The sequence below is a fragment of the Anthonomus grandis genome, chromosome 4, assembly GCF_022605725.1.
Source record: "Anthonomus grandis grandis chromosome 4, icAntGran1.3, whole genome shotgun sequence".
Classification (NCBI taxonomy): Eukaryota; Metazoa; Arthropoda; class Insecta; order Coleoptera; family Curculionidae; genus Anthonomus; species Anthonomus grandis.
Genome location: NC_065549.1, coordinates 3,609,226 through 3,634,341, shown reverse-complemented (window position 1 = coordinate 3,634,341; position 25,116 = coordinate 3,609,226). Strand labels below are relative to the sequence as shown.

The window sequence follows — 25,116 nt, the reverse complement described above, 5'->3', positions numbered from 1 at the left end:
TGTTATATCTCTTAAATAGAACAACAATAAATTTAAAATTGTTTTTTTTATATATACCATACATGTAAGCATTGAGAAAAAAGAGAAAAACCACGCTCAAATTATTTAAAAATGTTTGTTAACATCTCTACTACCATTGCACTAAATCTGAAATCCAAAAAGTCCTCCTTCTATGCACATTTAAGCATCTATGCACGTATTGAATCCAGAAAATAATAGGGCCTAATTATGAATCAAAGTGCGGGGTAAATGTTTTATTGATACTGGTGCGATTTCGAAAGGGTTGTAGTATCTTGACTGAGCCGCAGGGGCGAGACGATTATAGACCCCCTTAAGTGTTCGGGAAATAGCGTTGCGCGCGAAAACTTGATGGAAAACATCGAATCGGCAATTCGTCCAGGCTGGAAAACCAGTCGTATCCGGAGCGGCGTGTTGAGAAACGCGCTCCGACACGGGCACTTTTTTCTTTTTTCATTTCTTGGGAGGTTCGTTCTTAAAGGTTTTTTTTGCTGCACTCTCGCGGGATCCTCGTGTTGCTTCTGGAAGAGCAAAATCGGATTTATTGGTATGGATTTTTATTATTTTGGGTTTTTGGGGCGATCAAACAAGTAGGGTGGTGTGTAGATTTTTACGTATAAAAAATTATTAAAATTCATTACATACAGGGTGTCCCCCCGTTCAACTAGTTAAAATGCTAGAGTAAAAAAAAGATTTTTTTCCTCTATATTACATTTTAATGAAATTTTTAGGTTTTAAATGATTGCACACTTATCAGGCGCCACTTTTTGGCAATTGCAACTGATTTGATGTCTCTAGGGACGGAGTTGCAACATATGTGTGTTAATACAGGCGTTAGTACGCCCCTGTTTTTTTCGAAATATTATATTAATTTTCAACAAAATCAGTTCAACTTTTGCCCTCCAACAACGGGTAAAAAAATAAATCCCGTACAAGGGTCCTTTACTTAAAAAAAATTATTGGAACATTTTTAAAAAAATTACACAATTATTTTCGAATAATTTCATATATAAACATTTTTCTTACCTCAAGCATTTTTTGAATTAGAACCGATTTTGTCATCCAAGGTCCCGGAGCCATCAAATTTTCCGATTTTATGACCAAATTGTAATTTTACGATTTTAACAGACATTTTTGGTCATAACTTGGGAACCACTGGAAATATATTCATAATTATTTCAGGATAAAATAGTTGTATTCCAAAGGATAAATTTGAGTGTAAAAACGTCACTCTGAATTCATGATTTGAATTGAAAGAGCATTTTTGGCTGGACCACTTCTTTTGCTCATATTTTTATTAATTTCTCAATTTTATTGCAGATATTTCTATGTAATAATTATAATATTTTTAGAAGAATTACACATAAGAAAGTCCAATTATTTTTGAACAATTTAATATATAAACATTTTTTGTACTTCAAAAACTTTTTGAGTTAGAAGCGATTTTGTCGTCCAAGGTCCAAGAGCCATCATATTTGAAGGTTTTAAAACGAAATTCTAATTTTATGATTTTTAGTTTTTTTTTAAGACATTTTTGGTCATAACTTGGGAACCACTGGAAATATTTTCTTAATTCTTCCACGATAAAATAGTGGAATTCTCAAGGATGAATTTGAGCGTAAAAACGTCACTCTGAATTCAAGATTTAAATTGAAAATGCATTTTTGGCCGAAGCATCTTTTTTGCTCATTTTTTTATCAATTTCTCAATTTTTATTGCAATTATTTCTATGAAATAATTTGAATATTTTTAAAAGAATTACACTTCAAGAAAGTCCAATTATTTTCGAATAATTTCATATATAAAGGCTTTTTGTGTCTCAAAAACTTTTTGAATTAGAGGCGATTTTGTCATTCAACGTTCAGGAGCTATCAAATTTGAAGAATTTAAAATCAAATTGTAATTTTTTTAAGATTTTTATTTTTTAGCGAGCAATTTTGGTCATAACTTGGAAATCACTGGAAATATTTTCATAATTATTTCACGACAAAATAGTGGCAACAAATTTTGTTCTAGGATAACGAAATAGCTAATTTGGGAATAGCTAAATACTATTCCTAAAATGTTATTTAAGATCTTAATTAAGCGCCGATGCTTTGCAGCAATTATGCACTTTTTCTTACAAATACATTAACTGAACTTGAGTACATCCTGTTTCGTTAAAAAATTTAAAAAAAAGTCAAGTTTCCACTTTAACGTTTTACGTTTTCTTTTTAAAAAGTTTGGTTCTAGCGCATTTCTCTCGTAAGGGCTTTCCCAAATAAGATCTACAACAACAGATAGATTGGTAGAGGTGGTCCAGTCCCTTGGCCAGCAAGATCACCTGATTTAACACATCTAGACTCTTTTTTTTGGGCACCACTGGCGTTTTTATATAGAAATGCATGCAGAACACTTTGAGTATTTGGTTCAAAGTATTAGTGAAATAGATTTTGTATGTCACTGTAATTCTTAATTATTAACAGTTAAGCAGTTTTTTTTTTCAATTAAACTACGGATTACTCATAACTCTAAAAACCAAACATAAACTTTTAAATTCCAGGTTGAATGAGCTGAATAATATTTAGGTTTAATCAAAAAAAAATTATAAAATCATGCCTGTTTTAGCAAAATATTAAAAAAAAAGGAAAAGTTGAAAAGCCTAGATTTATTTTAAAAACGTCGAATAAAGGGAAAATATATTAAAATAATGAAAACGTTCCATAAAAATGTGATCTAATGGCTGGAATAACTTGAAAAATAATTTTAAATTTCCGGAATAAATAACTGAGAGACGTCAATCATTATCTTCAAGTCCAGGAAAATAATAAATAATTTTTTATGTGCCTAAAAAATGATAAAAAATATTTGAAATGCCTGGAATAAGTTCAATAATTATTTCCAAATGCCCCGAAGTGATTAAAAAATTGCCCTAAAGTGGGGTTACTTTACGTCAGTTTTGACATGTTTCATTCAATAATATACAGGGTGTTTGGCGGAGGGTTAGCCAAACTTGGTGGGCATATAGATAGGCTCAGATAGAAGATATTTTCTTAATAAACTTGTGTTCTAAAAGTCTCGGGTTTTTTATATCATTGATTTTGTGTTATTTTCAGGATTTTCAAAAAATTATGCCTTTTGACTGTAATGTATCCTGAATCTAAAAAAATCAATATCAAGTACAAATAATACCGAAATAATTCGTTTTAAGCTCAAAAAGTTAATACAAGTGGCAAAAAAAGTTATGAAAGGTAACTTTAACTTGACGCAAAAAAAATAATTAAAATCTATCAAGATGTTCAGGTAGTTTTAAAAAATCTTCAGTTAATAATCTTTTCAATGATATACGATGTGTAACACAAAGCCGACTAACTTGCCCCAATTTATGACTTTAAAGGAAAATAAAGTAAAAAAAAAAATTTTAAATTTTGTGTATTTATTTCAAAATTACAAATTTTGTTGAAACTGCGCTCCCCTGGCTTTTTATACATGCCCTACATCGCCGTCGCATTTCTACTGTCGTAAGACGAAGTCGCATCTCTTCTCTGACGGTTAGAAAAGCGGCATTGATTCTTTGAATTAAGTGGTCTAGATTGTCAATTTCCACCTCGTACACGAGTTCTTTCGCACGTCCCCATACGTAAAAATCGAGAGGGGTTAAATAAGGGAACCGTGGAGGCTATGCGATGGGACCTGATCTTCCGATCCACGAATTGGGAAAAGTATTGTCCAGAAATTCTCTAACGGCGACCCGATAGTGTGCAGGACACCCGTCATTCTGGAAGACGAGTCTTCATTAAATATGGGTATATCAGCCAATAATTGTGGGAGATCATTTTGTAAAAAATGTAAGTAATTGTTCCCGTTGTCGGCAAGTAGTGTGGATCGATGAGGCGTCTCCCAATCACACCTGCCCAAACATTAACACTGAATCTTGTTTGGAAAGACTTGGCTCTGGTCAAATGCGGATTTACGTTTTTGTTTTCCCAATAATGTAAATTATGTTGGTTAAATATCCCCGCACGTGTAAATGTTGATTCATCTGTCCATAAGATGCTTTTTAAAAAGTGTCCATTTTCAACGTCTGCGTGAAGCAAAAAGCGGCAAAATTGTACCCGTCGCTCATAGTCGACTTGTAGAAGACCTAGCTAGAATAGATAAGTATCACGATGCCAGTAAAAATTGCGGAATTAAGTTATTGATGTAGTATGAAATTACCTTGCACTGGGGTGTAATGGAAAGGATGCCTTCTTTCTGCCTTGACAACTGACCATGCTTTCCATGTAGAAATGTTCGGATCTGTAGCTACTTTCCTTGTGCTAGTGGTGGGATCCTCATCGAATGCGCGAATTACGTTTTCATCTACAGCAACATCATACTGCCTCCGATTGATCCTCGGTTCTTGAAAATTTAGATTGCCTGTTTCCCTTAATCGACGAAAAGTGTTAGCAAAAGTGTTGTGGTGAGGCACACGCCTATTGGGGTATTGCTCATCATAAATTCTTTGTGCTTCTCGCGTATTACCATTGGCTCTTCCATAAGTAAAGACAATATCGGCGTATTCTTCGGTAGTGTATGCAGCCATTGAGGCGATAATGATACGAAAATAAGGAAAGTCACAAAAACAATATAAAAACTCAATTAACAGCTACAATAACAACAGTATTAACAATAACAACTATAGAAACGATACAATACTAAATTAACGACTTGGGTACGTAAGAAAGCTAAAAGGTTACACCACGACAAATGACAAATGTCAAATGACAACAATCAATGATATAAAAAAACCCGAGACTTTTAGAACACAAGTTTATTAAGAAAATATCTTCTATCTGAGCCTATCTATATGCCCACCAAGTTTGGCTAACCCTCCGCCAAACACCCTGTATTTGTTTTCTTAACAGACCACCTTAACAACAACTATAATAAGATATATCAAAAATCTGGACCTTCAATTATATTATTTATTCCTTATTTTCTATATTTTAATTGTTTCAAGTCGCACCTTTCAAGTCGGAGTGAGATTACCCATAGAAGAAATCTTTCACAAATGGTGTATTTATATACCCCAAATTATGATTTTTTTAAAGTTTACTATCAACCTATAAATGAAATAAAAATACTTTTTAAAGAAAACACATTTTATTATAGACAGTTCAAAAAATAACTTAATGAGTCAATTTTAACAAAAAATATTCTGCTCTCGCAAAAAGATACCTAGGTATCAAAAATATAAGTAGGTACAAAACTAAATTAAGCCATTTCAACAGTGTAATTAGAAACTCGGGTAAAGATTTGTTGCATTACACATTATTGACAACTAAAACTTAAACATATTAAAGTTGATGTTTTGTAACTTAACTTAATAGATTTTCCAGATCCAATTCTGAGCAGTTTTGAATTTTGTCTCTCACTAGTATAGTTGAAGGATTCCTCATTTCTTTTAAAAACTCGATTGAAGTTTCCTTTATTTGATCATCAAAATATTGTTCAAGTCCTGCACTTGGGAGTCTTTTGTCAACTGGTAAGTTAGTTGTAATTCTTTTAAAAATTGTTTTTTACTAAAGGTGGAAATGATTTCTCACTTTGTATTTTTGTAATAATTCCTGAGAGATATTAAATATTATTTCCCTGGCCTAGAAGTCATAAAAAACTTTAGTAAATTATTTGAAGTTCCTGAAAAATAGCTTCAAATATCTTGATATTTTAAACATTTATGATTTTATAGACCTGAAAGAAATTAAAAAAAAAAAAACATTTTAAATGCATCGAGAGACCTCAAATATTTTTCTCAATTTCAGGAACTCCATAAAGAAGATTACGTAAATTTCCGGAAATAGATAAAAAATTATTTCAAGTGCCAGGAAAACAGGAAGTTATTTCAAACGCCTGGAATAAAATCAAAAACTTATTCTACATATTTAAGATCTTATAGACCTGAAAGTAATCAAAGGAATGCCTGAGACATTAAATAAATAATATGTTTTCAAACCTAAAACATCTTTAAACACTACGGAGCTAAATTTTAACGACATTCTGAGTCATTGCATTATGACTACGATCCTTCATATCGCGTTTGCAAATTGGCTTATCAGTTTTTCTACATAGAAGATTCGGGTCTAGGCGTATTCTTGACATATTATCAAGCTTGAGTTTATCATCATCATATAAAGATACACTTCTATGAAGTTGCTGCTATTCACCATCCTCAATCGTTCATATTACCACCTGAAACTGGAACATTTATACAATTCGCTGATATCAATGTTTATACAATCGATGGTCATAATACCATTCACATAATAAGATACGATAAAGCTGTTAAACTTTCAATGCTACCACCGACATCGAGTGCAGCTCAATCACATTTATGTCGTGTTTATTATCAAGTCCAGAAATGGCTTGGTAAGAATTTGAATCCATTGGATTGGGGATGGACCATGGTTGATAATTATTTACAGCCAATACAAACATTATTGCCACCTGCTCCTGATGTTTTATTAAACACAATCTTTTGTAATTATACGAAAGATTGTGGATGTAAGAAACTTGGACTACACTGCTCTCCGATTTGCAGCTACTGCCATGGACAATCCTGTTTAAACATAAAATCGGACAATAAAGAGTCCAAAAACATTGAATTTAATGAAAATTTAGATCCAAGGAATTTTTTGTGCTCAACACTTGAAGTTGGGGAAGACTTGGAAGATGCCGCATCATTTCACACTGATGACTAAATAAAAAATCCTATTTGCTTCATATTTTCGTTGTAGCTTCGTGGATTAGGCCTATTTGGGGAGACCACATGAAAAAAAAAAGCGTCTGGTACTTTACCTCTATGGTGACGTGGAAAAAAGTACAATATTTTACATTGAAAGTAAAATTTCTATAAAAAAATTACCTCTACGAAAAAAATGCATAAGACCTTTTTTGTGGAGAATTTCATACTGAACAAAAAAAGGTAATAACTCATTTTATCGTAGGATTGATAGTTTCGACGATATTTGTAAAAAAGTGTTTTTTTGTGACCTTTGACCCCCCCCCATAAAAGAAAAGCTCCATTTGGATTCATAGGGACTTTTGAGGGATGATTTATAATGTCGAAAAGAAGCTCTGGTAAAAAAAAAATTCAGCCGGATGGAATTTTTTCAGCAGATTGATCTTCTTTTCGTCTAATAGTCCTGGACTATTTAGCTCTTACCGAAAAATGTAACAATGCCTGAGACGCGTCAACTATTATTTCCGTTGCGTAGAGTCGTCAGAAAAAACCGACGTAAATCTCTGGAAAATTATTTCAAGTGCCTGAAAAACAAGAAAAATAACTTCAAATGTTTGGAATCAATATTCTAAATAAGAAAATTACGTAAATGCCTGGAAGAAATAAAAAGTTATTTCAAAAGCCTGTAATAAAATCAAAAGTTATTTGAAATGTCTGGATATCCTAAACACTGATGATCCTATATACCTAGAAGTAATTTAAAAAAAATATATTTTAAATGTCTAAGAGACCTCAAATATCATTTTGAATTCCAAGAAATCATAAAGAAAATTACGTAAATGCCTGGAAAAGTTAAAAAATTATTTCAAATGCCTGGAATAAAATGAAAAGTTATTTGAAATGTCTGGATATTCTAAACACTGATGACTCTTGCACTCATAGAGTTCTTATGGGAAGTACTAAAAGGAGTAATCGGACATACAAGTGCGATACCTCATTTTAAAGGCAATTAAGAATTCTTTTTAAAAATGAGAAAATCCAATATGGCGCCCATAAGAAAAAATAAAGTTGATGATGATCGGAAAACAAACGAAACGTCGGATTAATTTTTTTTTGCGTCATGTTGTAATACATAAAAAGTGGCAATGAAATCTCTCTAAATAAAGTCGGTAGAAGAAAAAAACGATTTTGACAAATTTCGGTTTTTTTTGGATATCTCCGGAATTTTAAATTTTTTTAAACGTCATTTTATTAAGCTCCAAATTGCGCAACTTTGCCTCCATTTAACCGACCCCGTAACTCTTACGGTTTCCGAGATTCCAATAGTCACCCTCGAATTTGAGACACCCTGTACAATTAATTCAAACATTGCACTACTTTTAAATTAAGATAACAAAAGTGTAAATTATTTTATCAGATTACCTACTATAGACCAAGTCAACGTACTGGGCCGCTTAAATTATTAATAAATCAGTTATTTGCTATCTAAACAAAGCAAATAAACATTTTCAAGGTTTTTTTTTTCTGTATAGCGGTATGCGTTTTCTCATTTAACCGACTCACAACAAACAGTTGGGAATAAAGGGTTTCATAAATTATGTATTTACATTTTTTATTTAGTGCTCTCGCGTTATGCTTGCTGAATTATTTATTGGGCGCATACGTAAGTTTATTTAATTTTAATTTAGATCTAGCGTAGAGTATCATCATATGACGGCCGCCATGTTGTTTTGTATATTTGATAGTTCCAAAAAAAAAATGCAATCTCTCGAGATGGCGCTACTTATTTTGACATTCATGCTGGGTTGTCAAAATTTGTTTTTGAGGTTAGAAGTTATGACACTGACTTTATCAGTGGTTTAGATGGAATAAAATAGATGAAAACAAGTAGCACGTCAATGGGTTTATTTTGAGAATGAATGAACAAAAAGGTGGCCACCTCGGATTCCAAGGTTTCTCGATAATGGTACCTCCACGTTTTTAATCCAAGATGGCCGCTATTTTGACATCGACCAAAAACTCCCCAACAACCCCTATTCACGGTCATTTAACCTCAAAAGCAAATAAAAAGGCCACATGCGAACTTCAGAAGTATAAATAAGAAAAAAACGATCTTAAAAAGTAATTTTCTGTGAAACTTACTCTCTAAGATCGCGGTGATGGTGTGACCTTGCAGAAACTGTAGTCACGTTATTCCCGATCGTAGGCGGCCGTTCTCTCAAGTTTTCTCTCTCGCACACACGGCCGAGAGATAAGGAAATCGTTAGGAGGGCTTAAAGGGAGTTTTGCCATTGCCGTTACGTTACGATATAAATGTTTCCTTATATGTTTTCAGTTTGAAATTGTGTCAATTTGTCAGAGAAGGACGGTCATATTTATCTATCTATATAAACGTCCCATTTTTTCTAAGGGAAATTGTCTTAAATCCGTAAAGGTAATCCTCATATTTCCATGCGAAAATTACGTGTGTATTTCCCGTATACGAGTTATTTTTAGGTAAAGTGGCGGTTTAGCATTGATTTTACCCGTGCGATAACGGATGCATTTTACGTGTTAAACGACGCACACACACACACACACTATCTCCCCGTCCAAAAATAAACCTTCATAGGCAAATGTAGGAAAAAACACTACTATGTAACAACCCTGAATTCGCTTACGAACCCACTCGAACGCCTGGTCGTTTCAGGGTTGTGATAACGTCCAATAAAATCGCAAACGATTAATTAAACACTTAAGTTTGGTCGGATTATTTTCGTCGACCCATTAAGATCATTATCGCGATAAAGTATTTAAAAGTTTGAAACGAGGGTTGTTACCGATAATATCGCCAACTCAATCGGTAAGTTTCGTGCCACGCATTCATTTTGGGGTAAATTATAGTTGTCTGAATTACGAGGGCTAAAAATAGACTATACATATTACATGTGTAGCTGTGGGGCACAAAGGCGTGATTAAAACTCGCGTTGGAACGTTTCACTTGCTTTGTGTGCGGATTATAGCGCTTAAGGCCCTCGCAGTAACGTAAGAAATAGGTTATGTTTTTCTTCCTGGTAGTCGTGATAGAAATTTCAGAGTGAACTCCTAAAGAAAGACGCTTAATTAACGCTAAAACTGCCATAGAATGCAAAGGAACCATAAACACAAAAAGATAACCTCACATTTATGTCAGTTGTCAAAATCTTGTTTGGAATGGACTATAATTGAAATGATGAACTAATTTAGTTAATTTAGAATGAAACTAATTTACTATGAATTTGTTTAGCAACTAAATTAGTATAAAACGAATGTTCTTATTGAGGTGAATGTAGTTTTCTTTAAATATCTTGCCATTTACCTCGTGTCAATAAAGTCGTTGTTTGTACTGAGTGTTACCCGTAAAGGCCATAAGTAAGCGTTGACTACATCCTTCAAAAAAGGTCACCATATTTTAACAAAAACTATGAAAACCATATTTAGCTGAAAACTCCACAAAAATAAACATTTCTTCTTTAGTTTTCCGTTAATAATATAATTTTAAAAAAATCTGACAGTGACAGTTGGCTTCGTTTGACATTGAAATTTCTAAATTGACAGTAAAGTGACAACCTATTGCAACGTTGCCACGTTATATTTCCTTGCCCACTTCGAATATCACCTTCTTCGTCTTACGCATGTTTGTTTATATAATCCGCCTTCTTCTAACACATGTAAAGTTGATGATTAAATAAATTCGGAATGCACTTTTCCCCAAATTTTGTAAGCTAATGTGCAAGAGAAAGATAGACTTATGTGACTAGCAACACATAAGAGAAGGAAAGGTCTATTCAAAAAGGTTGTATCAGTGTGAAATTTTAATTGTTGTGATATATAGGTTCATCATTACTTTTAGGAATTTTGAAGGCTTAAAAAAAATAAATAAAAATTACAGGCCCGTATAATTAGGCCCGTGTTTTACGTTTATATTACATAAATTGTTCAAAAGAATGCCATTTTAAAAAATTTCATAAAGTATCACTCAGAGAAGGACAGACTGATGTCAATAACAGTCTGCAAGACAAAGATGGACATAAAATTGAGTATGTCTTTTTTTCAGGAAATATGCAGTACAAATTTATAATCTAAAAATGAAAACAAGTTGGCGTGGCAACATTGGTATATCTGAAAAATGCTCCAGAAAAGATTTTTCTGGTGATTATTATAGGATTTTGGAGGTTAACACAAAAAAAAACGTTTAATTAACACAAAAACTGCCATAATTAATAGTAAATTTAAAAACAAATATGACAGTGACAGTTGGCTAAGTTGGCTTCATTTGACATTGACATTTCTAAATTGACAGCGTCGCCGGGACCAGCGGAACGACATTTTGTGGAACCAATTGCAACGTTGCCACGTTATATTTCCTTGCCCGCTCCGAATATCACCTTCTTCGTCTTACGCATGTTTATTTATATAATCCGCCTTCTTCTAACACATGTAAAGTTGATTAAATAAATTCGGAAAGCATTTGTCGACAAATTTCGTAAGCTAATGTGCAAAAGAAAGATAGACTTATGTGACTAGCAACACATAAGAGAAGGAAAGGTCTATGTCTATTCAAAAAGGTTGTATCAGTGTGAAATTTTAATTGTTGTGATATATAGGTTCATCATTACTTTTAGGAATTTTGAAGGCTTAAAAAAAGTAAATAAAAATTACAGGCCCGTATAATTAGGCCCGTGTTTTACGTTTGTATTACATAAATTGTTTAAAAGAATGCCATTTTAAAAAAATTTCATAAAGTATCACTCAGAGAAGGACAGACTGATGTCAATAACAGTCTGCAAGACAAAGATGGACATAAAATTGAGTATGTCTTTTTTTCAGGAAATATGCACTACAAATTTATAATCTAAAAATGAAAACAAGTTGGCGTGGCAACATTGGTACATCTGAAAAATGATCCGGAAAAGATTTTTCTGGTGATTATTATAGGATTTTGGAGGTTAACACAAAAAAAAACGTTTAATTAACACAAAAACTGCCACAATTAATAGTAAATTTAAAAACATATATGACAGTGACAGTTGGCTAAGTTGGCTTTATTTGACATTGACATTTCTAAATTGACAGCGTTCCGCTGGTCCCAGCCCAGCGGAACGACATTTTGTGGAACCGATTGCAACGTTGCCACGTTATATTTCCTTGCCCGCTCCGAATATCACCTTCTGCGTCTTACGCATGTTTATTTATATAATCCGCCTTCTTATAACACATGTAAAGTTGATGATTAAATAAATTCGGAATGCACTTTTCCCCAAATTTTGTAAGCTAATGTGCAAAAGAAAGATAGACTTATGTGACTAGCAACACATAAGAGAAGGAAAGGTCTATTCAAAAAGGTTGTATCAGTGTGAAATTTTAATTGTTGTGATATATAGGTTCATCATTACTTTTAGGAATTTTGAAGGCTTAAATAAAAATTACAGGCCCGTATAATTAGGCCCGTGTTTTACGTTTATATTACATAAATTGTTCAAAAGAATACCATTTTAAAAAATTTCATAAAGTATCACTCAGAGAAGGACAGACTGATGTCAATAACAGTCTGCAAGACAAAGATGGACATAAAATTGAGTATGTCTTTTTTTCAGGAAATATGCACTACAAATTTATAATGTAAAAATGAAAACAAGTTGGCGTGGCAATATTGGTACATCTGAAAAATGTTCCGGAAAAGACTTTTCTGGTGATTATTATAGGATTTTGGAGGTTAACACAAAAAAAAAACGTTTAATTAACACAAAAACTGCCACAATTAATAGTAAATTTAAAAACATATATGACAGTGACAGTTGGCTTCTTTTGACATTGACATTTCTAAATTGACAGCGACGCCGCGATCAGCGAAGCGGGATTTTGTGAAACCAAATGCACCGTTGCCACGTTTTTTGTTTATCATTTTTATTTCTAGATCTTCGTCTTATACATATTTATAACCTGTCTTTTTTTAACATATTTTAAGGAAATCTCGTAATGTGCAAGAGAAAAACAGACTTATGTCACTATCAATTCATTAAAGAAAGAAAGGTATATTCAAAAAGTTTCTGTCTGTTTTTTCATCATGCAATTTTATTGGTTGTGATATATACATCACTGCTTCAAGGAACCTTGAAGGTTTAAAGAAATTCATGAAAAAAGTACAGGCCCGTATTTAAAAAACATAAGTTGATGATGGCCACTTAAATCCAAAGTAGCACAACGAGAAAAACAGACTTATGTCAATAATAATCTGTAAGACAAGGACGACTAAATCCGAATATATGCAAGTCTTACTCTCGCCTAACTTAAGCATGGCAATATTGGAATCACTAAAAAATGTTCCGGAAATGAAACGGTTACTACGTGTACTAATAGGGGTTATTTGATTATATTTGTTATCAAAGGGTTGCAACAAAGTTGTGACAAAAAGTCTAAACAAAAGTATAAAATTCGAACCTCTAACCCGCCAAAACTTGCGCGGCTGTATAGCGGGTTGCCTAGACACAGAGTCCTACCTGTCAATTTTTATATACATATTTTTTTCCTTAGAAATCATACAAAATGGCCGACACAAACCACCACCAATACAAGCTGCTCTACTTCGATACGCCAGGCAGGGCCGAACATATCCGTTACATCTTTGCGTACGCGGGGGTGGACTACGAAGACTTTCGGATTCAAAAAGAAAAATGGCCCGAACTGAAGAAAAGTAAGTTTTGAGGTTATATTAATGACGTCACCGTGACGTCACTGAGTGCAAATTTCAGCAACTCCGTTCGGTAAAGTACCAGTACTGGAAATCGACGGTAAACCAGTGGCCCAAAGCAACTCGATCGCGCGATATTTGGCCAAGAAGTTCGGTCTGGGCGGCAAAGACGAGTGGGAGTCGTTACAGTGCGACGTTTTGGTCGATACGCTGGGGGATCTTCAGGCCAGTATGTATTAGCATTAATTGCAATTCGTTTTCAGGATTAGCAGTGTTTTTAAAGGATTTACTTTGTAGGCGTGATGCAAGTGATGAAGGAACCCGACCCGATCAAAAGGGAAGAAATACGTGCCCGGGTGACCAAGGAGGAACTCCCCTTCTACTTGTCGAAATTTGAAAAAATTGTTAAGGATAATGGCGGGTATTCGGTGGGAAATGACGTAAGTGATCGTAAAATAATTTATATTTCATTAGTCACTTTACATGGAAGCGACCACACGCGTGACTAGAACACTTGCAACAAGAGCAAATACGTTAGTAGCACCGGTACTCGCACCATTAGGCTTCTGTGTGGTGCTAGTAGTAGTAGTAGTAATACTATCCATAGAATTTATATTGCATCCGTTGGCGCTACATGAGGCACAGCTTTCCTTGCCTTCGATTTTATCGCATGATGTTGCGCAATCTCTGTACGTCACTGATTTATCTTAAAAGAGAATAAATTTGTTTAGTATATAGATGGTAAAATCAATTTCTCTTATATACCTACCCTTAATGTACTAACGTAAACTTTAATTAAATTTTATTAATCATTATCCAAACAGATCAGGACAGTGAATTTTTCAACTGGACGTGGACGTTAAAAATATTTTTTTAAATGTCGCTCTCGTTAGAACTGTCATTTTTTACGTCACTTCTGTAAGCCACGCCCATATTAAAAAACACACAAAATGGCAGATACGAACGTATCAGTTATGCCTTTCTTTGTCCTCCACATGGTAATTAAAGCCTGTCTTTCTCTCACATATATTATGCTCTTACATCTGTTTCAATAAGGCCAAATATGAGTCATGATGCATCCTCCAAATAACCAGAAATTGGCACTTTAATATCACTATAATGTGCCAGAGAAAGACCGATTTATGTGAATGACAATGTATACACGAAAATGTTTCTATTAAATATGTAGGTGTATATAATATTTGCCTTATATACATAACTCTTACCATCAGTCTTGGTGTATATAACGCATACGTTATCTGGTTTACATTCCTTAGTATTTAATTTATTTGAGTCTACACCAGTCGCTGGACAATCTGCGCTTTTGCTGTCACATTCGTAACAGTTTAGTGCAGACACTAAAAAAAAATAAGTTTCATACTTTTATCCAAATATGGCAACACCTCAACTCTATATAATAAAGAAAGAATTAAAGGGCTTTAATTAATGAAATACTTACCGAAATTAATTTGTAAAGCTATAGCAAAAGCTACGCAGCTTACCAACAAAAAATTCATTTTCAAATTGTATTATAGTTGCCGAAGTGGTAGCACTAAACTGAAGAGTGATAGCTTACCAATTTCCCATTTATACCCTCGGTAGTTTATCGATCCAATTACGGATCTAAGAAAAAAAATGAATTCATGGATTAGTACCAAACTGTCATAGATAAACTAAACAAACGCAGGTATTTGCCGCATGAATATGATTGACGAGACCTGATTCGGCAACTCGGAATCGCATTTTTCCATGTAGTAAAATCATGGATTTAGATAGTGCCGATCGACTGTTACACCTGGATTTGCACCCTCTCGAAATAAAACAACGTCAATTTTTTTCCTTTAGGTTACTTGGTCAGACTTGGTATTCGCGGTACTGCTGGACCAGTTCGAGTCGATGTACGGCAAAACGGCCCTCAACGGGTACCCGTCGCTGAAAAACCTAAAAGAGAAAATCCACAACGTTCCAGGGGTGAAAAACTACTTGGAAAAACGGCCGCCCCGCTCCCCTTTACCCAGACAGTAAATTCATAAAAAAGGCGATTTATAAACGACGTTCGCAGTTCGGCATATGTGACGTCCGAACCTGAACGGCCCTTATAAATCCCCCTTAATACATTAAACATTGTCGCTGTTAGAGCAGTACGTTGTGATAGTACCATGTAATCACTATATATGGAATCAGTTCATTGTGCAAATCGGTATTATGATTATATATTTTTTGTAGATGTGACGTTTGATTTATTATATAGATTATATGTATATGTCAGAAATGGTGTTTTTTTTTACGAGAGAGCCCCCTAATAACCGCCATAACTGTCAGTTAAACGTCAAAAAATTAGTTTAAAAATGACATATCAGTAGCAATGTGTAAGACAAGGAACGCCATTATAAAAGACGCTTAATATGAGTGAGATGCAAATATGAAACTTGACATAAGCAGTCAAAATAATGTTAGGTTTCATAAGTTTGTAACCCATTTTTTGTTTTGATAATTAATTGTATTCTAATAAGAGTTCAAATTTCCCGCGATATTTCGCTACCTTTGACGAATTTGACATTCAAACGCGTCAATTAGCAGTGAGATGGATAATAACCCTATTTGATTCATCAGATTGAATTGAAAATCAGCTATTTATTAATGAAAGTTGGCATCAATAGTCAAAAGGATGTCAAGTTTCATGTATTTTAAATCATGGTTTGTGTCCCAACAATAATTTGTACTTCCCGCTAAATTTCACCTTTTTTTTTCGGAAATTGGTTATGAACTAACAACTCTGTCTCAAATAAGTTAAATATATAAATGCATGAGTGCGAGTGAGACGGACAATGTCCCCATTTAATTCAAAAAAATTATTATCGTGATAATCCCAAACCAAAAATGACATATGTCAGTAACAACGTGTAAGACAAGGAAGATCATTATAGGCGTTTGACTTTGACATTACATAATCTAGAAATTCATATATTTAACGTTATGCCGCCATTTTGTTTTGGATCAGAATTAATTCAATTGTCTTATAATTAATTTTTTTATCTCACGTGACGTCTATCCGCCATTTTAACAGTCATTTAAACGCACCTTCAAATAACTATAGTACTTTTTACATGATAATGTGTTAGAGAAAGAGGGTTCTATGTCAATAACAATGTAAGACAAGGAAGGTGATTATATCATTATCAAAAGCTACATTGACTATCTTTAGGGTGACATAACCACAACCTAGAAATTCATATAGTTATAATTATTGCCGCGATTTTGTTTTGAATCTGAGTTAATTCAAATTTCTTGGACATATTTCATTTAAACGTCGAAAAATAGTTTCGCCATAAGCCACGCCCAAATAATAATAAACTAGTTATTAAATTAAAAAAATTAATGTATTGAAAAAAGAGAAACTTATGTCACTATCCATCTGTTGGACAAGGAAGGAATGATGTCAGCAATATTTAAAGATACATAACTTTGAATAAATTTACGGCGCGTGACATAACCTAGAAATTCTTCTGGTTATGACGTCATTTTGTTTAGATCCGAGTGAATTCAATTGTCTTAGAATTAATTTATTGTCCCATATGAGGTCCATCCGCCATTTTGAAGTTTGTAACTGTCATTTAAATGCACGCTCAAATAACTTAATTAAAAAATTGTTAATGATCTAAAAGTTTTTTTTCAAATGTGCAAGACAAGGAAGAAGAGCATCTTGAAAAACAGTAACATAGTACGCACGTACTTATCTAGAAACTCATAGAGTTGGCATTATGCCGCCATTTTGTTTTTAATTTCAGTTAATTCAATTGTCTGAGACTTGATTTTTTGTCCCCGTTGACAATTGTAACTGGCCACGTCCTTATTATTCCAAATTGATTCTTTAAGTGCTTTTAATGAGATAGAGAAAGAGCGACTTATGCCAATAACAAGATATAAGACAAAGAAGGAATTTAAAGCGGTTAAGTTTAAATTTATTTTGTGCTAACTTTAGTCACGCTGCCATTTTGACATAATACACTTGACGTCATTTAAACGTCAAAAAATCCACTCTCAAAGCAAAAATGACTTATGTAATTAACAATGTGTAATCCATAAAGTTAACGACATATTGCCGCCATTTTTAAAATTGTAACTGTCAATTAAACGTCAACAAATTTTTTCGTTATAAGCCATGCCTCTTATTATGGGGCTCTCCCGCAGTGGAGTTTTCGCACAAAATTCGGACCGGTCGGACAAAAGTGTTTATAACTTTGGTTGTATTTGGGTTAGAGAAACGGTGTTTACCGTTTTATAATCTAGAAATATGAGGCTTTAATTTGATTATTTTCAAATTTTCATTTGTTTTTTTGTGTAGGACTAGGGCGCCTTCAAAGTAAAAAAAATTTTTCTTCGGTTTTTGTCAAGGGAATTCGATACAGGTCGCAACGGTTTCTTGAATATTATGACATTTAACAGATCGATTAGAGTTAATGAGGACCTTATCTGTATAGTTTTTGGTTATTCTCAGCGCACGGGAAGTATTTTTTTTTAACGCTCAAAGTTTCAGACATGTATGATATTCCAGCCCCTCTGACGGTTTAACGGTGTTTTTCCGGAAATAATGACTCACAGAAGATAGGTGCGCTTCATCGAGAACTACAATTTTTATTAAGGACTTTTTTTGAAACAATGTTTTTTTTTTTGGGAAAAAATCAAAAAAATTATTTTTTTTTAGTTTTTTCTGTGTAAAATTTTTACGGTGCAAAATTTAAAAAAATTTCATTTGGATTAATTAAAACTGCATTCTTTTCGAATAAAACGGCGTATAAAGTTTAATCATATTATTTATACAGGGTGAACAGTGCTTAATTGAAAATAGCCTTTTTCACACTTTTTTTTTCCAGCCTTAATAACTTTTTAGCGGCACCCGCTAGAGCCAAATGGCTTATGGGCGGTTTGTAGCGTGTGATAAGCCGAATCTTTGGAAATTTCAACCGTACTTCTAAGTAAAACCATTTTTGAGTTATGAATTTTTTAACATTTTTTGACTTTGGAAATTAATTGTGCGCACCCGATATGTGATAGAAAAACCAAAACCGATCGAGCAGATGCGCCACTCATTTTACTATGACATACTGAAATTTCATTGTTTCGCTATTTTTACAAGTACCCTAAAAGTAATATTTTTTCAAAAAAGTTCCAAGTACGAAAAATTGCTAAAAATCTACCCACACAAGAGCGACGTTCGAGTCAACTATGACCGGTGTTATGGTCGGCGTCTCCATGGCAACGAAAACGCCGAAAAAAGACCCTTTTTATAATCGAAATTTCACTACTAAAACCGATTGGAATCGGTCCAGAATTGATGTTCAACTGTTCCTAAGGCTTTAAACTATTTTTCCATGTACAAATCATAAGGTAAAAACCTTTTTTTATACCCGAAATCATCGTCTGAAAATGGTCGATTTTGACGTCTACGCGCGATTTTAATGCGGACTTTTACGGTGGTTTTGACAACATGGCGTCAACGTGGACGAATCGGCTCGGACTTGCTTCCTAATTTCATTGATAAAATGCTTAAAATAGTTCAGAACTTCCTGAAATTGCTATTGAATTATTCAAGAGACTCTGGAGAATCCGAATATGTGCATATCTTTTACCAAATCGGGTTCTTTTAGCCGTGATAATTCGGCAACGTTTGACGTTTTAGTATTTGCCGTGTATTATTATGATATTCATGCGACACAGTGGTCTATACAAGTCATTTTGCTAGACAAAAATTACAACACAGTGGGTCCTAATGATAAAAAAAAATCTAATCGGGATTTAATGGGTATTATTATTTTACGTGGTAATTTTTATTTTTGAAACTTTTTTGGTATTTGCCTGATTTGAATGAAATTTGGTATTTGGAGTTTATTTAAATATTAACACATACTTAGATTCGAGCGGAGCTCTTATCACATCATGGTTCTGTGAATCATGATACCCCAAAAACCGTAGACTCAAAGCTTGTAAGACATATAACGCGGTGAGTAGCGTTGTCGGAGCAACTGCTCAACAATCTTCATTGGTTATTTCGACTTAAATTGTATTTAAAAAACTTTCTATTGATCAAAATTAAGGAAAATTTCTACTGGTCCCAACTGAGCGAAGCTCGTACTTGTTAAATTAGTACTTTTGAAAAATTAATGTGTTAAAAAAACCGAGATGTCACTAATAACAAGTTAGAAAAAGAAGGAACGATGTTAGCATGATATAAATAAAGCGTTTAATTTCGAGTGTATTTAGTGCGCATGCTAACCTAAAAATGCATAGTTATGCCACCATTTTCGGTTCAATTTCAGTTAATTTAGTTGCTTTAACCTCACTTTTTGTCGTTGCATGCATGAGTTGTATGCCACCCTTTTATTGATTATTTCAGTACTTTTCATAAGATGATGTCTTAAACAAAAAGCGATTTATGCCAAAATTAATGTATAAGACAAGGAAGGAATTTAAAGCGTTTAATTCAGCATTTATTTAGTACTAAAAACTTATAATATTAACGTCATGCCGCCATTTTAAAATAAGGCATTTTACGTCATATTAGTAATAAAAAAAACACTGTATGTATCTTAACATTTATTTATTTATGTCCAATATTGTATGAAGCAATTGAATAATAAAACATAAATAAAATAAAATAAATAAATCTACTAAACAAAAAATGTCTTTTATACGTCTGACAGCTGTAGATACGGTAACTTAATCCTAACCTAACATTTTAGCACCAACAATATGCGCCAGAAATCACAGCTTTTAAAGGATAATAATATAATTTACATTATATAGGTACTTATATATAATACTATTTTGGTAAAAATATATACAGGGCGTTGTATATATTTTATATAATTTAGAATTTGGTTTCTTTGTCAAATTATAATTAACTGCCCAGAGTTAGTATAAAACTTGAACCAATTAGTCATTGAACTCACTTACAGCGGACATATGGCAACACCGCTTCGATGTCGGAAAGATTCGTCAGCACTCGTGGCAAGCAGTGTTGCCACATGTTGCCAATGTTCATAAAACAACTTTTAAATAAAATAATAAATTACCTAAACAAAAAAAATCGTACATCAGTCTACAAGAATAACGACCTCACACCGCGAGGTTTTCGGGCATCGTTATCGATTTTCGCGATCGTATCGACCCCCGGTTGAGCATGCTCGATCGAATTTCGCCCCTAATCGAGGCCCTGATCGACGATCTTGTCGAGGTCGATCTTTGTAGAGCTGGTTTCTCTGGCTCAGATCTAGTAATAAATTTTAGAAAAAAAGTTAGTTTGACATAACCTCTACGGGTTAATAAAACTTACTTTTTGATGCAAGGAAAGTCCCATATCTTCTGATCGACACCGAAGTTCTCTCCATCTTGTAACGTCTGCGGCAGCTCCTGGTCCAAGGTTTCCGGCAAGAAGAGCGCCAGGATCCCCCCGAGGATTCCCAGGACACCCAGGATCAACAGCGGTAAGGAGAGATCAATATTGGCCTAAATAAGACAGCAATCAAGCAAAGAATACGTAGAGTTAATTAGTATTTTACCAAATAAACGACAAATGGGGCCACTATGCTAGCCACGTAGCCCATTATGTGGATAAGGGCAACTCCTTGAGCTCTTACTACCGTGGGCAACAGTTCGGCCGCATACTGAAGACCGATATTGTAAGAGATGTTAATGGCGAATCTGCCGAGGATCGCCAACGTTGCCGACGGGATTCCTAAATATAATTTATGGATTAAGTTTATTGTTGTAGTGTAAATGTACTCAATCGTGGGACGTAAATGCACCCAAGCAGTGTTGCTTTGCTATATTATGTGGACAGTACTGTTGAGATCTTATATAAACTTACCCAATGGTACGACAGTAGCCAACAAACTAAAAATTCCACTAATCACCATGGAACCACAAGCGAGCCACCTGCGCCCCCACAAGTCGAGTACAAAAGTCAAAAATGTATCAGCGGGAAACTCGGTGGCGCTCGCGATGGTAAACGTCAAAAAGATGTCCAATCCCAGGGTGCCTACGTTCCTCACGTGACCGTCGAACACCAATGAGATGGCCATCCACAACAAAATCAGGATAATGGTGATTTTTCTTAGGCGGGGGGTCTTAAAGAGGTCCAGGACGGTGTAGTTCTTACCGCACTCTTCTTCTTGTTGGATCTTGATACAGTTTGCCTATTAAACGACACCTTAGACATATTGTTCTTAGCATGAAAAGTCAAATATTACCCTAAAACTGTCATAAACCTTGGGATCGACAGTTCTCCTGTTAAACCGTTCGAACTTCCTAAGGATCCCGATGCTTTTATCGAACTGCCCTTGGGACACCAACCACCTGGCGGACTCCGGCACGATCCAGGGGGTCAAAATCGCCAAAGCCAGTGGGGCACTGGTGATGTAACACAACATTTTCCAGTTGGCGGTCCACAAAGCGATCCAGGGCAATATTGAGGCGGCGAACGTGAAGAATATCGCTATGGACATGTTGGCGACGAAGGTGCGCCATTTAGGTCCCACATATTCCAACACTAGATGGAGAAAAAACGATTTGAAACAACTAAAAACAGCATAAACAACTCGAGACTTACCCAAGATGTACATCATGGTGAAGCAGTTATCGAAGGCCATGCCGACCAAGAAACGACACGCGGCGAAGGTCCAGAAGGAGGCGCACATGGTGGTGGCCATGCCCCCGATGAAGCCCACCAAGTTGGTGCCCACCAGGGCGGGGATTCGGCCCCATCTGTCCGCGATCCAACCGAAGACCAAACCGCCCAAGATCGCACCGCAGAAGAATATTGATTGGGCGGTACTGGGTAGGGCTGCGTTGTCGCATACCCAGTCATTCTAAAATAATATTAAGAATTATGACTTTGTTAGAATTTACAGTAAGTAAGTTACAAGTGCTGGAGTTAAAGCATGCTTCCTATTTTAACAAGTAAAATGCCAAAATTTCTGGATTTGGGGGTGTTTGGATTTGTTTGATTAAGGTAGCACTTCTTCTCTAGGTCAACACCTATTGTGACTTGGTTCCGAAGTTAGCGATAGTTTGAAATAACAGTGAAAAAACCGAGTGATTATCATTTATGAGGCTGTATAGTATATGTCTTATGTATTACAATTAATGACATTAAAATTAATTGTAGCTTCGAAAATTGTAGGCGATTCTTGGCAACGTCGCATTATGATTTTATAAAAATGTTGTCCAAGCATGCTTGATTTTTGTTTGCATCTAATATACGTGATGAGTTTATGATCGACGTTGCCAAAATGACGATAAATTGGGGTTTTAAAGAAAATTAAGTTTTCATGATTTTCAAAAAAATCAAAATCCTTACAAAAGTGCATAAAACATGAGATTCTTAATGTGTCACATCGGCAACGTCGCTGTCAAACACAGAAGTTCGTTGACGTATATAAGGCTTTGTATAGGTCAAGTGTTGCCAACTTACGTAAAATTTCTAAGGAATTCCGATAATTATTATGTAAATAAACAATTCTTTATTTGAGTTATCACTTCATTATCAGATAATTTGGTCATAAATAGCAACCAAAAATACAAATAAAACTGGATAATTTTTATGTAATTACTTAATACTACTTCAAGGCTCTTAAATAAAAACAAGATATTCAAGAAAGTAAATAAAACACAATTTTTTTATTTGTCACATTGGCAACGTCGCTGTCAAGCACTGAGAGGATTCGCAAGACAGAAACACGAGTGAAAATCAAACAAGTCAGATTTTGATCTTACTACAATTATTTCAATTTGAATGGATTATTAATGGTAATTAATTTACTCGTATACAAAATTTTTTTCTGTCACATCGGCAACGTCGCTGTCAAAGCAATTCATTAACCTAACGCTTCCCTTAAGCATAAGTCAAATGGGCCATGATCAAATCAGCGTAAAAGCATAATGCGTCGTTGCCAAGTGGCCTATAATATTCGAAGCGAATCGGATTTTGACACTTACCTCTGTGGCAATGGTAGAATATGGCACCTCGGTAGTGTTATACTCCCAGCCGCTTCTACATCTGATAGTTTTCCAAGAGGGATCGGCACTTTTCACCCCTTTTTGTATAATTTCCGTGTAATTTACGTCGTACATGCTACATCTGTTCAACACCTCTCCGTCCATGGGGATTGCCAGGGCTATCCTGTAATAAGTAACAAATTACTCTGTTTATCTCTCACATCGGCAACGTCGTTTTCAATCAACAATGAATCGGGGTGTAAAAAATTAAGTAAAAGCGACGTTCTTAGCATATTATAATCCAGATTTTTTAGTTGAACACACTTATAACCAAACTTTTGTGATCTGTCAACCTTAAAGCTTGACAGCCATTCATTAATATATATGTGCGTAAGTCAAGTGGGCCATTATGGAAAACATCCTAAGGCAACGTTGCCAAGGTGCCTATAATTTCTCAGATATACAAATTTTTATACATAAACACGCCCAATGGGTCTTATTATTAAGTTCACGCCCAGCTGTCGTAAATAATGATAAATAAACCCGAAGTAAATCGCTCAGGTGAACGCCATAAGTTCCACATGGACGACGCCGACATTTTCCAATTTTTTTTTTTTGAAAAAATAAATAACAGAAGGATAAGTTATTTTTAAATTAACAAGGGATTGTAAAATCCATCAGGATTTTCATTAATATACCTTGACTGACTTTTAGAGAGTTATTAGAGCGTGGCTAGGAAAACCCCACGTGCTGTTTTATTATTCAGATTACGTACAAATGGAAAAAATGTAAAAATAAATATGGGAGTGGGTGTCAGGGTGCCCGAACAACATAATTAGAGCCTAAAGTTTAGAGTCAGTTTATTCCTGGAATGTTTCATAACAATTTATATTGTCTTCTTGCTGGTCAGACATTTGCGTCCAATAGAAATCCAGTATTTTAACCAATGAGAATGAATGGACGTATGGCTCTGTCATTCTATAAAGTCACTTGACATTTGTCAGCTGTCACTTCTGTCAACGTTAATGAATATTTCAAGAGAGGTAAGAAATTATTTTTCAGGATAAATCCAGATTTTAAAAATTGAAAAACCATTAAAAAGAGAATCAAAGTGATTTTAAAATGAGATATATCAGAAGCCTCATGTGAATTTCTTCGATACTAGGGTTTGGAAGGGTGAAGAATCAAAAGCTTGTTCCTTCTAGTCGTCCTTAAATATCATTATACACGTGTTATGAGATCATTTTCGAACGTTAACAAAGACACCTAAAACGCATAATAACGATAATTATAATATTATGGTCTGTGTGCGAAATAATTTATTCTTTTACTGATGGCAATTGCGGAGGTGAGGTCTACATTAAGGCGACCTCGACGTTTAAGCGTTAAACATCATTAGAAGCAATCTTGGAAGTTTTTTTAAATTTATTTATTTTTTAATTGATATCCTCGTTTTTAAATTTGTATGACCGTTGACAGTTGACAGAGGTGACATTGTTGTCATAAACGCTCGAAATGTTGTCGAACTTTGATTAGACTTCACCCATTTCACAATTGACGTTAATGACGTTGACGTAGACTGACACAAAGAAGACCCAGATGAATGAGCCAATGTTCTAAGGGAGTATTCATAGCAATGGAATAATTAAGCAACGTAGCCGTTGACAATTGACAGATATGACATTGTTGGCGT

At 34.4% G+C, this 25,116-nt stretch overlaps 3 protein-coding genes and 1 long non-coding RNA gene across 6 annotated transcripts in view; 1 reads left to right on the top strand and 3 right to left on the bottom strand.

Annotated features, from left to right (window-relative positions):
- Positions 1-411: 411 nt before the first annotated feature.
- Positions 412-10,249, bottom strand: LOC126734859 (uncharacterized). The gene is made up of 3 exons (XR_007660190.1): positions 10,056-10,249; positions 1,045-1,173; positions 412-539 (listed from the first exon to the last, which is right to left on the bottom strand). It is a non-coding gene; the product is annotated as an uncharacterized LOC126734859 (long non-coding RNA).
- Positions 420-15,699, top strand: LOC126734855 (glutathione S-transferase-like). Of its 3 annotated transcripts, none has more exons than XM_050438634.1 (5): positions 420-565; positions 13,271-13,430; positions 13,489-13,656; positions 13,725-13,867; positions 15,273-15,699. In XM_050438634.1, the coding sequence occupies exons 2-5, from the start codon at positions 13,283-13,285 to the stop codon at positions 15,450-15,452; spliced, it is 639 nt and encodes a 212-aa protein (XP_050294591.1). In that variant the 5' UTR covers positions 420-565; positions 13,271-13,282; the 3' UTR covers positions 15,453-15,699. The 3 variants fall into 3 exon arrangements, with proteins under 3 accessions (XP_050294591.1, XP_050294590.1, XP_050294592.1); XM_050438633.1 differs by lacking the exon at positions 420-565 and adding an exon at positions 8,177-8,381; XM_050438635.1 differs by lacking the exon at positions 420-565 and adding an exon at positions 9,410-9,560.
- LOC126734857 (uncharacterized) lies at positions 13,873-14,985 on the bottom strand. Its single transcript, XM_050438636.1, has 3 exons — positions 14,887-14,985; positions 14,654-14,785; positions 13,873-14,133 (listed from the first exon to the last, which is right to left on the bottom strand). Exons 1-3 carry the CDS (start codon positions 14,942-14,944, stop codon positions 13,907-13,909), a joined length of 417 nt encoding a protein of 138 aa, XP_050294593.1. The 5' UTR covers positions 14,945-14,985; the 3' UTR covers positions 13,873-13,906.
- Positions 15,700-20,008: 4,309 nt separating the features above from the next.
- The window catches only part of LOC126734854 (solute carrier family 22 member 13), a 33,004-nt gene continuing 27,896 nt past the window's right edge, over positions 20,009-25,116 (bottom strand). Inside the window, exons 3-9 of the mRNA XM_050438632.1 lie at positions 23,424-23,607; positions 22,036-22,294; positions 21,677-21,975; positions 21,295-21,622; positions 20,987-21,162; positions 20,761-20,933; positions 20,009-20,697 (exon numbers count right to left, since the gene is read on the bottom strand). Of these exons, the coding sequence (XP_050294589.1) occupies positions 20,544-20,697; positions 20,761-20,933; positions 20,987-21,162; positions 21,295-21,622; positions 21,677-21,975; positions 22,036-22,294; positions 23,424-23,607 (1,573 nt within the window). The 3' untranslated portion in view covers positions 20,009-20,543. The remainder of the gene's footprint in view (positions 20,698-20,760; positions 20,934-20,986; positions 21,163-21,294; positions 21,623-21,676; positions 21,976-22,035; positions 22,295-23,423; positions 23,608-25,116) is intronic.

Coding starts and splice junctions, on each gene's coding strand:
- LOC126734855 (XM_050438633.1), top strand. CDS start 8,316: ATGTATTTACATTTTTTATTTAGTGCTCTCGCGTTATGCTTGCTGAAT. Junction 8,382..13,270: donor ATTATTTATTGGGCGCATAC/GTAAGTTTATTT, acceptor TTTTTTCCTTAG/AAATCATACAAAATGGCCGA. Junction 13,431..13,488: donor ATGGCCCGAACTGAAGAAAA/GTAAGTTTTGAG, acceptor TGCAAATTTCAG/CAACTCCGTTCGGTAAAGTA.
- LOC126734857 (XM_050438636.1), bottom strand. CDS start 14,944: ATGAATTTTTTGTTGGTAAGCTGCGTAGCTTTTGCTATAGCTTTACAA. Junction 14,786..14,886: donor AGCTTTACAAATTAATTTCG/GTAAGTATTTCA, acceptor ATTTTTTTTTAG/TGTCTGCACTAAACTGTTAC. Junction 14,134..14,653: donor TATATACACCAAGACTGATG/GTAAGAGTTATG, acceptor TTCTCTTTTAAG/ATAAATCAGTGACGTACAGA.